Source organism: Sarcophilus harrisii, chromosome 2 (assembly GCF_902635505.1).
Source record: "Sarcophilus harrisii chromosome 2, mSarHar1.11, whole genome shotgun sequence".
Classification (NCBI taxonomy): Eukaryota; Metazoa; Chordata; class Mammalia; order Dasyuromorphia; family Dasyuridae; genus Sarcophilus; species Sarcophilus harrisii.
In genome coordinates this window covers 311,729,716-311,742,460 of record NC_045427.1, presented here as the reverse complement: position 1 = coordinate 311,742,460, position 12,745 = coordinate 311,729,716, and the positions used below count along the sequence as shown (strand labels likewise).

Here is a 12,745-nt window from a genome sequence, read left to right as displayed (position 1 = left end):
TTCCAGACTTTTGCATTTGTGGGATGTGGCCCTGAAGAAGAGGAGTTGGCAGAACACAGCAACTCCTGACAGGGAGTAGGAGCTTCCTGCCCTCTGGTGGGCTTTTAGGACACAACAACAAGGCAAACTGGTCAATTGAGAACTAGGTTGAAATCTTGAGTACTGCAGAACCTACTTAGTTGGATTCATTTCCCAACGTTAGCATATTCTTCTTCTCCTCTTGGTTAGCTGGTGATTGGTTGGTTGTTGTTCTTCATTCTCAAAGAGGAGCAAAATGACATCACTGTTAGAGTCAAGTTAGAGTGTGTCTGATTGTTGCGAAGGCTGTCCCACAGGTTAGACACAAATAGTTCTTAAGAACATTTGGGGTGCACTCTCTAACTTTGTGCATCTCCCCCTTCTTTTCAGATAATTCAATTCCGCTTTGCTCATAGAGCACAACACTTCTTCTGATGGGTACACCATACTTGCTGATCCTGTGCCAGTAGCTCCCATGTCAATTCTAAAGTTCTTGAGAGATTTTGAGTGATCACCGTGTGACTTCTCCATTAAAGTGTCTTTTTGGCAAACATACATTTGATATTCGAACAGTGTGGCCAGCCAACAGAGTTGTGCTCCTTGCAATAAGAGTTGGGATGTTTGGCAGTTTAGTTCAAAAAAGGACCTCAGTCTTAACCCTGCAAGATGATCTTCAGAATCTTCCTAGGACAGACAATTCACAGGCATATGACAATAAAGTTAGCACAACAGCTCTGTAGATCCATTTTACTCTTGCCATCCCAGTAATACTGAACCTATGTCTATAGAAAAGCAAATTCTCCTTCTTATCTCTGAAGTGTGACCTCCCCTATTCCCACACATTTCAAATCCATACCTCCTCAATATCCCAGATCACCCCCCTTTCAATATATCATCTGACGCTCCTGCAAAATAATCATTAAAAAAAACCTAACTTCCTTTCATTAAAAAGTATTCTGAATTTAACAACAATAAAAAAAAAAAGAAAGAAAAAAAATTTTTTGTACAAAGTGGAAGAGAAAAAGAGGATTATGTGTGAAAATGGAATCTTCATTACATAGTTTTTTTAAAATAAAACTCTTACATGTTACTTTAAAAGTTGTCCTGCTTATCTGTGTTCCCTATTGAACTATCTTTAGATCTGTGCATTTCAAAAATTGTTTCAACGACTTTTTTTCCCCTTTTTTTCCCAACTCTGTCTTTAGCTCCCATCTTCCTTCTCTTTCTCTTCCCCCCTCCAAAAGAAAAAAAAAGCACAGTTCCTGTAATGCCATTGCAAATCCATACATATGCCATGTCCAAAAATGTATGTCCAATTTTGTCGATCATTATGAAGTGTGTAGTATGCTTCTTAATCAGTCCTAACTTCCTTTCAATTTATATCATTTGTATCTTAGAGAGTTCAGCAGGGGAAGGAGGAACTAAGAAAAGCTTTCTGCAGAAGATGCCAGAAATTTTAAGAGGCAGAGATGAGAAAAGAAAGTATTCCAGGCATGAGGGACAGTCGACCAGTGAAAAGACATAGTGACAGAAGATGGAATATCTTGTGTGAGAAATAATAAATAGGCTATAATAGGTCTAGATCAGAGAGGGCATGGAGGAAATAATGTATAAGAATAAAAAGGGAGGAAGAGGCCAGATTATGAAAAGCTTTACATTCTAAATGACTTTGCATTAGATATTGGAGGCAATTGGGAACAGATAGTATTTATAAAGTAGAAGAGTGATATGATTAGACTTACACTCCAGAAAGATTACTTTTTAAAAATTTTTTATAAAGCTTTTTATTTTCAAAACATATGCATGGATAATTTGACAACATTGACCCTTGCATAGTCTTGTGTTCCAGATAGAAAGATTACTTTGATGGCTATGTGGAGGGTTGATTATGGTGGAAACATACTTGAAGCAGAGAGACCAATAATCTAAGTATTGAGGACCTGAGCTAGAGAGATGGCTGTGTGAATGGAAAAAAGGCATGGAAGATGTTATGACGGGAGAAATGACAGGATTTATCAAGTAGAAAGATAACACTGAGAACCTGACTAGGTTCAGTGGTTCTCAAACTTTTGTTCTCAGTATCTTCATGTTGTTAAAAAACTATCGAGGATCTGTTCAAAGAGTTTTTGTTCACATGGGTTATATTTATAGCTATTTACTATATTAGAAATAAAAAATGATTTTGAATTTGTAAATCCTCTGAAAGGGTTTCAGAGACCCCAACAATTCTTTGGACTACACTTTGAGGACCACTGAGGTAGATGATGATGCTTTTGACAGTGACAGTGTAGATGCAAGATTAGGGCTGAATATATAGATCTGAGAATTATCTTCGGCTCATAGAGCTGATAATTAAATCCATGAGAACTGATGAGATCAAGTGAGATAATATAAAGGGAAAAGGGAAGATGGCCCAAGATACAATCTTGGGGCATAACCAAATTTAGTAGACCTGCCATTGATGAAGATTTAGCAAAGGAATTTGAAAAAAGATTGGTCAGACAGGAAGGAGAAGAACCAACAGAGCACAACATATCTAGAGAAGAGAGAATTTTCAAAAGGAAGTGATCATTAATGTTTAATGCTGCAGAGGTTAAGAAGGACAAAGATTGAGGAAAAAACACATTAGATTTAGCAAGAAGAAATCTTTGGTAATTTTGGAAAGAGCAATTTTAGTTGAATGATGGGGTGGGAGGCCAGTTTGCAGGAAATTTAGAAAAGTGTATAAAGAGAAGTAGTAGAAGTACCAATAATATAGTATCTTTTTCCAAGGAGTATAGCTTAGAGGCAAGATAATGGGAAGACAGATAACGGGCATGGTAGGATTAACTGAGTTTCTTTAGAAAATGAAGGACTTTTAGTATTTGTTGAGCAGAAGGAAACAATGGAAGAGGGAGATAGAAGATAAGAGAGAGAGTGAGGATTATTGATTGGCAGAATAGAGAGGAGAAAATGGAATCTAGGGTATACATAGGGAGGTTGGCCTTGACCAAGAAAAGGGCATCTCTTAGTCTGGAATGAAAGAAGAGGAAGTTGGTAGATGAGAGATGGGTGAAATACATGACATGAGGATAAGGCAGAGCTCTTAGAAAATGGCCTGAATTTTATCTGGTGAAATATGAGGCTAAAGAGAAAGAACTGATGAACTCTAAATTCATATTTTAAAATTTAAAAAAATTATTGTTTTATTTTTTGTCTGGTTTTATTTTTGTGCAACATGGCTCACATGAAAATATGCTTTGCATGACTTCACATGTGTAATCAAAATAAAAAAGCTTGCCTTCTCAAGGAGGGGGAGAGGCAAGAAAGAAATCAAAAATTTTTAAACTGTTAAAAATTTTTAAATACATAATTGGGAAATATTTAATCAAATAAGTAAAAATATGTTTTAAAAATGAGGCTAGATTTTTATCTTGAACTTCCTCATTAGTTGGTTAAATGTTGCCCGTTGTTCTTGAAAAAGACTACAATGATATAGCTATATTATAGTTGTTACACTGTGTCTTACTGAGACCTATCAAATCTGAACTTTGCCATTACTGCCAAGGGTACCACTAGCTACTGAGAAGATTACCTCACTGTTAATTGAGAGAAAGCCCTACTGAGATTAGATAGCCTAACTTTGTAGTAGATTCAGGCAACACAATTTCTTGATTTTCTGCAGTCAAGGTTTAATTAAGTGGTTGACCAAGAGGCAAGAGATTTTAAAGAAGATGTTAGAATAATAAATGTTTAACCAAGTCTTAGAGATTGGGAAGGAAGGAAACTATAGCTAATGCATAGGTGATGATCTGGGAAACTCATGGCGTTAGGAGTCAAAAAGTATAGGGAGAGATAGAATGATTAAAAAATTGTGACCAGATAAAGGAATTTTGGAGTTTAGGAACACAAATGTAACTCTTGTGGATGATGTTAAAATCAAGACTTTTCTTGTGTATAACTGAAGTGGAGTGGAGAAGCAAAATATGGAAGTTGAGTAGTTTAAGAAACTGGAAAATTAGGGTATTTGAGGGAACATCAATATATATATTGAAGTGCCCTATTATAAGGGCAGGATCTGGGGAGACTCTGTGAGTTAGGAGTTATGTTTATTGAGAAAGGAGGAAGAAATTTGTGGAAGTTGTAAATCTCAAGAACAAGTGGTTGCTAAGTGAAGAGCAAAGAGGATTCCAATACTGGAAAGGGTAGTCAGGGAAGCATAATTTTTATTTTATGTTTATTTTTACCTAAATTTTACATAACTTATGTAATATGTTACATAAAGAAAAAAACACAAAAATACACAAAAAAAACACAAAAAATACACGAAAATACACAAAAAATACACGCACACAAAAAGAGATTTTGCTACATAAATTTAGGAAATATACAATATTTATGTTTATGTAAAATTACAATATTTATGTTTATATATTAATGTTTATGTTTTATGTTTTATTATAAATTTGTAATAACAAATTTTATTGAATAAAATATAAGTTAAGATTATTTACATAGATTATTTTGTGAAAAATGATTTTCTTTTTGCTAAAAAAAGAGACTTTGCTACATAAATTTAGGAAATCACTTATCAATATTATTCATAGGCAAAAGTGCAGGAGATAGAATGTGTTGCTAGCCTCATCTGTGTCACCGGAATAAAATTTAAGAAAGGGAATGACATTAAATAGGAAAGATCTAGAGGCAGGTTTCTGAGAGTTGAAAGTTTCAGCTCATCAAATATATTTGTGAGCACAGAACAAATTTATTTATTAGTTGTTAGCCTGTGCAAGTCACTTAAGTTCTCTCAGCATCAGTTTCCTTATCTGTAAAATGGACATAATAATAATAGTTATCTCAGTGGGTTGTTGTGAGATTTAAAAACTAACAAATATTAAGTGTTTTGTAAATAACAAAGTGATATATAAAGGCTATCCTTCTGGAGGAAATAGAGAGCCATTAAGGATTTTCCAGGAACATGTATGTGTGAGTGCCGTCAAATTGATGGATGGATAGAAGATGAATTCATTCTTTTTATCAAAACTCTTCGATTTTTCAGAAAACCTTCCTATTGAAAATGCATTCAGAAGGCAAGTGATCAGTACCATTAAGTCTTCTCCATAAGCTCCGACAGGTTTAACATTCCAAATGACAAGCCAACAGTAAGTGGAAACCTCCTGGGCGGAGTTACTGGACGGGGGCGTGGCGATGATTGCGTCACCTTTCTGCGCCCGCGTTACCGTCCGTCGCTCGGAGGCGGAGTTCGGAATGCGGACCAATCACATCGTGGACTCTGCGCCGCGGAATATTTGAGTGGTCGGGCAGTGCTGAGGGCCGGCCTTTTCCCTCTTTGTATTTCATAGTTTTCCCAATGGAACTGTGGTCGGTGGTTCCTTTAGTCTGGCTGCGGAGGCCCAAGCGAACCCCGTAGCTTTTTGTCAACATGAGTGGCAGGCCTAGGACTCTCTTCCAGACTTGGGGCTCCAGGGTCACACGTTCTATCCGCTCCTCATCCGGGGACGGCTCTGGAGGCAGACGGCCGCAGGGCCTCGGGGCCTGCGTCCCGGCAGTGGTGGAGGAGCCGGAGCCGGAGCCGGAGCCGCCGGAGGACGACGATGAAGTGCTGCTGGTGGCAGTATACGACGCCGAGCAGCGTTCGGACGGAGGCGCGAGCCCCGCTTCCCCGGGTCCCCTGGAGGACAGCGGCTTCTGCTCCGCCGCCGGGGCCGTGTGGATCTATCCCACCAACTTCCCTGTGAGGGACTACCAGCTGCGCATCTCGGAGGCGGCCTTGTCCTGCAACACCCTGGTCTGTCTGCCCACCGGGCTGGGGAAAACCTTCATTGCTGCCGTCGTCATGTACAATTTCTACCGCTGGTTCCCCTCTGGCAAAGTGGTCTTCATGGCCCCCACCAAACCCTTGGTCGCGCAGCAGATCGAAGCCTGTTCCCGGGTGATGGGCATCCCGCAGCGCCACATGGCTGAGATGACAGGTATTCCGAGAGGATTGGGGGGGTAGGTCCTCAAAAAAAAAAAATAGCGTCCTTTTCCCATCAGAATGCTGCTTTTCCTAGCCTCACCTCTTCGCTGAGGCTAGCCTTCCTTGTGCATTAAATACACCTCCGCATTTATTTGTTGTCATTTATTGTCAACATTTATTAAGTTCTCACTAAGCACCAAGAATTGTATCAAGCGCTGGGGATGTTAAAAAAAAAAAAAAGCCTTGCCTAAGTTGGGAAACAATAAACAGGCAACTATGTCCAAATGAGATATATACAGGATAAATTAAAGATGAACTCATCGGGAATTAAAGAGAAACAGGAAAGATCCTTGGTTTTTAATAATAGCTAACCACATATAGTACCTTTTACATTGTTGCACTAGCTCCTCATTGCATTCTTGTTGTGTTAAACAAGTAGTAGTATCTCAATTTTACAAATTTGGAAATAGACTGTGACATGAAGTTACTTGCTCAAGTTTACCCAATAGTTAAAGGGAAGAGTCTGACACCAGATCCAGAAGAAAGCTATAGCTTTCCTGATCTATAGCTAACCTGATCATAAATGGGATGATGATAGTGAGTGGGAATTGTGTCCTCTTATTTCTGCCTCAAAAAAAAAAAATCAAACCCAACTCTTAGCCTTTTGATGCCTTGGATACTTAGAAGAGATCATTCATTAGGCCAAGGTCTCCTGTTTCACCCATGTCCAGTCTTCTTGATCTACATCTGGCCACTGGACCCAGATGATTCTTTTTTTTTTTTTTTTTTATTTAATAGCCTTTTATTTACAGGATATATACATGGGTAACTTTACAGGATTAACAATTGCCAAACCTCTTGTTCCAATTTTTCACCTCTTACCCCCCCACCCCACCCCCTAGATGGCAGGATGACCAGTAGATGTTAAATATATTAAAATATAAATTAGATACACAATAAGTATACATGACCAAAACGTTATTTTGCTGTACAAAAAGAATCAGACTCTGAAATATTGTACAATTAGCTTGTTGAAGGAAATCAAAAATGCAGGTGTGCATAAATATAGGGATTGGGAATTCAATGTAATGGTTTTTAGTCATCTCCCAGAGTTCTTTTTCTGGGCATAGCTAGTTCAGTTCATTACTGCTCCATTAGAAATGATTTGGTTGATCTCGTTGCTGAGGATGGCCTGATCCATCAGAACTGGTCATCATCTAGTATTGTTGTTGAAGTATATAATGATCTCGACCCAGATGATTCTATAGGGAAAAATGAGACACTTGACCTTGCACAGTCTTCATTAAAATCGAATTTACTCTGATGCCATGGTCCTTTTTGAGAATGAAGGACAAACAACAACAATATATGTTTAGATTTTCATTCACCATATGTATAAGTGAAAATTAACTTTTAGGGTTTCTCCCTTATCATCATTCCTTTTAGTTATTTTGAATCTTTTTAATGTTTTATTTTTTTAGATCTTTTATCCTCTAATATAATAGCTACTTTGACGTTTAGGCCCTGATGGGAAGTTTTGAGATCAATAGTCAGTTAGTACACAAAAAAAAAAATCACTATGAAAAATGGGCCAAGTAACAATTTAGAATCTTACTTGTTCTTATTTTTTCAGGTTCTACTCAAGCCTTCGCCAGGAAGGAAATATGGCATAATAAAAGAGTTCTTTTTCTTACTCCTCAAGTTATGATAAATGACCTTTCTCGTGGAGCCTGTCCTGCTGTTAAAATTAAATGTCTAGTTATTGATGAAGCTCATAAAGCTCTTGGAAACTATGCCTATTGCCAGGTAATGATTCTATTATTATTTTTTCCTGCCCTGTCACCATGTCTTATCCTTATTCTTACACACACACACCCATCCTCTTTTATCTTCCCTCCACCCCCTTTTCTGAGACTATAATCTTTACTAACTAATCTGGAAAGCATTTGTCAATTGACAGCTCTGTTATTCAGATTCACAGTCTTTGTGACTTCCTGGGCCAAAATTTCTTTTTCTAGACACCAGTTCAATGTATCTTTACCATATATAATATAAACTCTATGAGAGTAAGGATTGGTATTCCCCTGATCACCAAGGGATTTTGGATCTCATCTACTGGCTACTGCTAGCCTTGCTAATAAATTATTATGCTTGGAAACTTTGTGCCTCAGTTTCTCTTCATTGCAGATTATTATTGTGACATCATATGCTTGGCACATGGTAATCCTTAGAATTCCTAATAGGCTTCCTAATTAGGAATAATTGTTGAAACCTATATTGTCTCTTGAAGTTTCAACTGTAATCTTTTTTTTTTTTCTGAGACAATTGGGGTTAAGTGACTTGCCCAGGGTCACATAGCTAGGAAGTGTTAAGTGTCTGAGACCATATTTGAACTCAGGTCCTCCTGACTTCAGGACTGGTACTCTATCCACTGCACCACCTAGCTGCCCCCTAAACTGTAATCTTAAAATGCTTTTCTCATAATCTTATAACTTCTGAGGCTACCCATTGCCTATGGCATAATCTTGGCAATAATTTAGGACGAAATTAATAGATGGACATATTGAAGGAAGGGAGAGCTGTTAGCAAAATATTGTAGTGGGAATTAACAGACATACAAGCAGAATTTGTACTTTCTGAACTATGTAACCTAATTTAAAAAATCATAAACAGCAATTTTGAAATCAGTTTACTCAATTTTTAAGAAGAATTGATTATTAAAAATTGGCATTTAAAAATTTTGCATTTAAAGTAATCATTTTATGTTGTGGGTTCTGGCCTCCATACTTTTTGGTATAGCTTTTCAGAGACCACTGACTCAAGCATTTTAAAGTATTGATGAGATTAAAAAACAGAAAAGAGTTTTAAAGGACTTTGAGAGAAAAAGAAAATAACGATAGAATTAAGCAAATTTACCTTGCTTTTTAAATTCATAGTTTCTATACATTTCAGCTCCTTGCTTGAGGTCCACTATCTCTAAAGGTTTGTTTTGAGGGCCTTTGAAATTTGATAAGTATGTTAATTTCTGCTTTGTGCTTTTAGGTACTTTTTTTTTCAAGGAATTTTTAAGTTATGAATGAGCATAGGTAGCTACTGAGATAAATTAGTCCATTTATTTGGAAATATATACTATATATATATATATATATATATATATATATGTACATATATATATCAATAATTATATTGTATATTCAAAATTGGGCATTCATTCTTAAAAACTGAGCTTGGTTGTTCAGATATCATCTTGAAAAAAATATATTTATTTGTGAGCTTATATTTTCATATATTACTTTTTAACTTAAATGTTTAAAAAGACCAGTGATTTTATCAATGTAACTATTCCCTTTTCTGAAAGGTAACAGCCTTTCTAACTTAGTATATGTTATGTGAGAGTTATAGTTAAAAAATTTATTATAATTCTGCTGACCTGAAAATGAACCTCTTAATTTAGTTAGCGTGGTCCTCAGACAGCAGATACGTAATCTCTTGCTGGGCTCATCCATACTTAGTTTGACCAGTTTGTTAGGATATGTCAAAGCTTGTGTTCTGCAACTATAACAACATTCAATAACCTAGGGTCACTAGCACCACCTTCACACCCCAAATTTAGTATTGAGAACAGAATCTTAATAAGATTTATATTTAAATTCTTTGATAATATTCTGGGATAGATAATATGTTGACTTCTATGATAGTACATCTAAATATAGGATATTAATATTTGTTATTTTAAAAAAATTATACTTGTAAATGAAAGATAAAACTGACATTTGTGTTCACTTTTTTCCTTTAAAAGCTCAAGTAAAAAAATTCCAAAAGTATCCTCCAAAAAATGTGCTCTTTGGAAAACATAGTAGTTATGCTAGTATCTAGAAAAATATGAATGTGACAGTGAGAAATGTGATAAGGAAAAATGTTTTTTTAAGTTTGGTAGAAACATTTTCTCAAAATGTTGTACTTTTTACTTTTAAAGTAAAAAGTAATTAAGTGTTAAGTACAGATTTGAATATTTGACATGGTTTTGATTGTTACTGTAAGACATTAGCCTATTATCTGTCATTATTACATTTAAATTAAAGACTATACTCAAAATGTTATTTACAAAGATTTTTTTTAAATGAATGTTTGTTTAATTACATGTACTCAAAATATTTTTCCTAGGTGGTAAGGGAACTAGTTAAATATACGAAACACTTTAGAATATTGGCTCTCAGTGCTACACCTGGCAGTGACACGAAGGTAAGTTTGATGCTTTTTCTATTTAATAAAAACATAAAATATATAAGAATTGCCATCTATTGGACAATTAGATGGCACAGTGGATAGAACACCAACCCTGGAGTCAGGAGGACCTGAGTTCAAATCTGACCTCAGACGTTTAATACTTCCTAGATGTGTGACCCTGGACAAATTACTTAACCCCAATTGCCTTGCCAAAAGAAAAAAAATTAGGCAGAGAAAGAATCCATATTCTATCCAGCCCATGATTATGGCATCAGGGAGCATATAAGTATATAAGTAGACATGATTATCTTTATTGCATTGAAGGTATACAAAGAGTATGGAAATATCCCATCACATTCCTAATTTCCCTAAATGATTTGTTGCAACAACAATGAATTAAATGATCCTATTAAGTTAGTAAATTAAATTATACTTAGCCAGTATTTTTTGTCTGTGCTATCTCTATTTTAAGAGGTTAATATTTAAACTATTTTATTGATGACATAGTCCCTGCATTTAAGGTTCTACCTGTGCTTTTAAAAAATAACTCAGATACCTTCTCTATGAAGAATTCCCCAATTTCTCAGAGTTGGTATCTTTTTACCCAGGATAATAGTTTTTTAATTCTTTCCTCTGGTGGGGGGAGAGGAGCTTTGTCTCTTCCCATACATTATGCATTTATATATTAGGGAAGGATATTATTTAACATTTGTTAATGTTTCAGATGTTATATTAACATTTGATTTATTAAGTATTTCAAATGATTATAATCATTGCTGAGTTTCTCAAGAACTACTTTACTTTTTTAAAGGCTGCAAGATTAGGCAACTAGCTTTGCAAATTGAGTGATATTAACATTATGACATTTTGACTCACTGACAAAGAATAATTAGAGATTTTACACTTCACTTTCAAATGTAGCAAATGATGTGCTGCTCATTTTTGCACCTTACTTTGAAGTAAGCTTGTGCTGACTGATGGTGACAATGTCAGATTTGCACCTGTTGTGTCATTTCAAATTGGACTTCCTTAGTATATGATATACTAAATGATTTTTATGTTGGATTTCCTTCCATTTGGAGTTATGGGAATTATACCCGCCAAAATCTGATAATTTTTCTCATTACTTTTCATTTCCCCCCATCCTCTTCCTCCTCCTCTTCCCAAACCAGGAGGCATACCTCACAGTTGGAAGCACCATGCACAGAATGTCAGACATCCTAGGAGTGGGGGGAAGGGAAGAATATTCTTTGAAAATCTTTTTTCCCCACTATGATATTTTATTTCTGGCATACTTAATTTTTTTTTTATGATATCTTTTCAAAATAAATGCAAAGGTAGTTTTCAACATTTACCCATGCAAAACCTTATGTTCCAAATTTTTCTCCCTCCCTTCCCTAGAAAGCAAGTAATCCAATATAAGTTAAACAAGTACAGTTTTTCTAAATATATTTCCACATTTATCATGCTGAATGAGAAAAATCAGGTCAAAAGGGGAAAAAAACACAAGAAACAACAACAAAAAAAGTAAACACAATAACAACAACAAAAGGTAAAAATACTTTGCTTTTATCCACATTCAGTCTCCATACTTCTTGCTCAGGATATGGATATTTCTTTCCATCACAAATCTACTAGAAGTGTCTTGCATCACCTCTTTGTTGAAAAAGAGTCCATCACAGTTGATCATCACATAATCTTGTTGCTATGTACAATGTTTTCTTGGTTCTACTCACTTCACTCAGCATCAGTTCATATAAGTCTTTCTAGGCTTTTCTGAAATCAGCCTGTTCATCATTTCTTAGAACAATAATATTCCATTATATTCATATACCATAGCTTATTGATCCATTTTCCAAATGATGGAAATCCACTCAGTTTCCAGTTTCTTGGTGTATTTTTTTTTTAATTAAATAACTTTTTATTGACAGAACCCATGCCAGGGTAATTTTTTACAATATTATCCCTTGCACTCACTTCTGTTCCGATTTTTCCCCTCCCTCCCTCCACCCTCTCCCCAAAGATGGCAAGCATGTACTTATTTTTAAGTCATATTTTTATTGATATAGTTTGGTTTTATATAACTTTGCATTTTCCACTGTATCCAGAGAAGTAACATACTATAACTGAAAGAACTCTGACTCTAGTCAAGAGACCTGGATTTGGATCCTGTTTCTGGTGCTTTCCTAGCTCTGTGACCTTGAGAGTCACTAAACTTATTTGGGCTTGTTTCCTTATCAGTAAAATGAAGGAGTTGGTCTAAAAGGCTCTAGAGATCCCTTCCTGATCTTTTCATTGAATTATTCCTTGTAAAGAAGATATAAAAAAAGAGACGAGTAGAAGAGTACCAATCAACTCACCAATCTGGTATACTTTTATAGATAGTAAATCCTTAAGGTGGGTTATATAATTAGCATTCTAAAAGTGAGAAATTTTAGTATTTTAAAGAACCACTTTTGGTTTCTGATGGTGATAGCAATCATTTAAAAGCATTTTTAATCTGGCTATAATTTAAATTTGCTACTTTCTGACTTTCTGTTG

The 12,745-nt window shown here is 35.6% G+C and overlaps 1 protein-coding gene across 1 annotated transcript in view; it reads left to right on the top strand.

Moving 5' to 3' along the window:
* The first annotated feature begins 5,260 nt into the window (after nt 1-5,260).
* Nucleotides 5,261-12,745, top strand: part of FANCM (FA complementation group M) — an 82,692-nt gene continuing 75,207 nt past the window's right edge. The window contains exons 1-3 of the mRNA XM_031952612.1: nt 5,261-5,990; nt 7,611-7,783; nt 10,142-10,219. Of these exons, the coding sequence (XP_031808472.1) occupies nt 5,441-5,990; nt 7,611-7,783; nt 10,142-10,219 (801 nt within the window). The 5' untranslated portion in view covers nt 5,261-5,440. The remainder of the gene's footprint in view (nt 5,991-7,610; nt 7,784-10,141; nt 10,220-12,745) is intronic.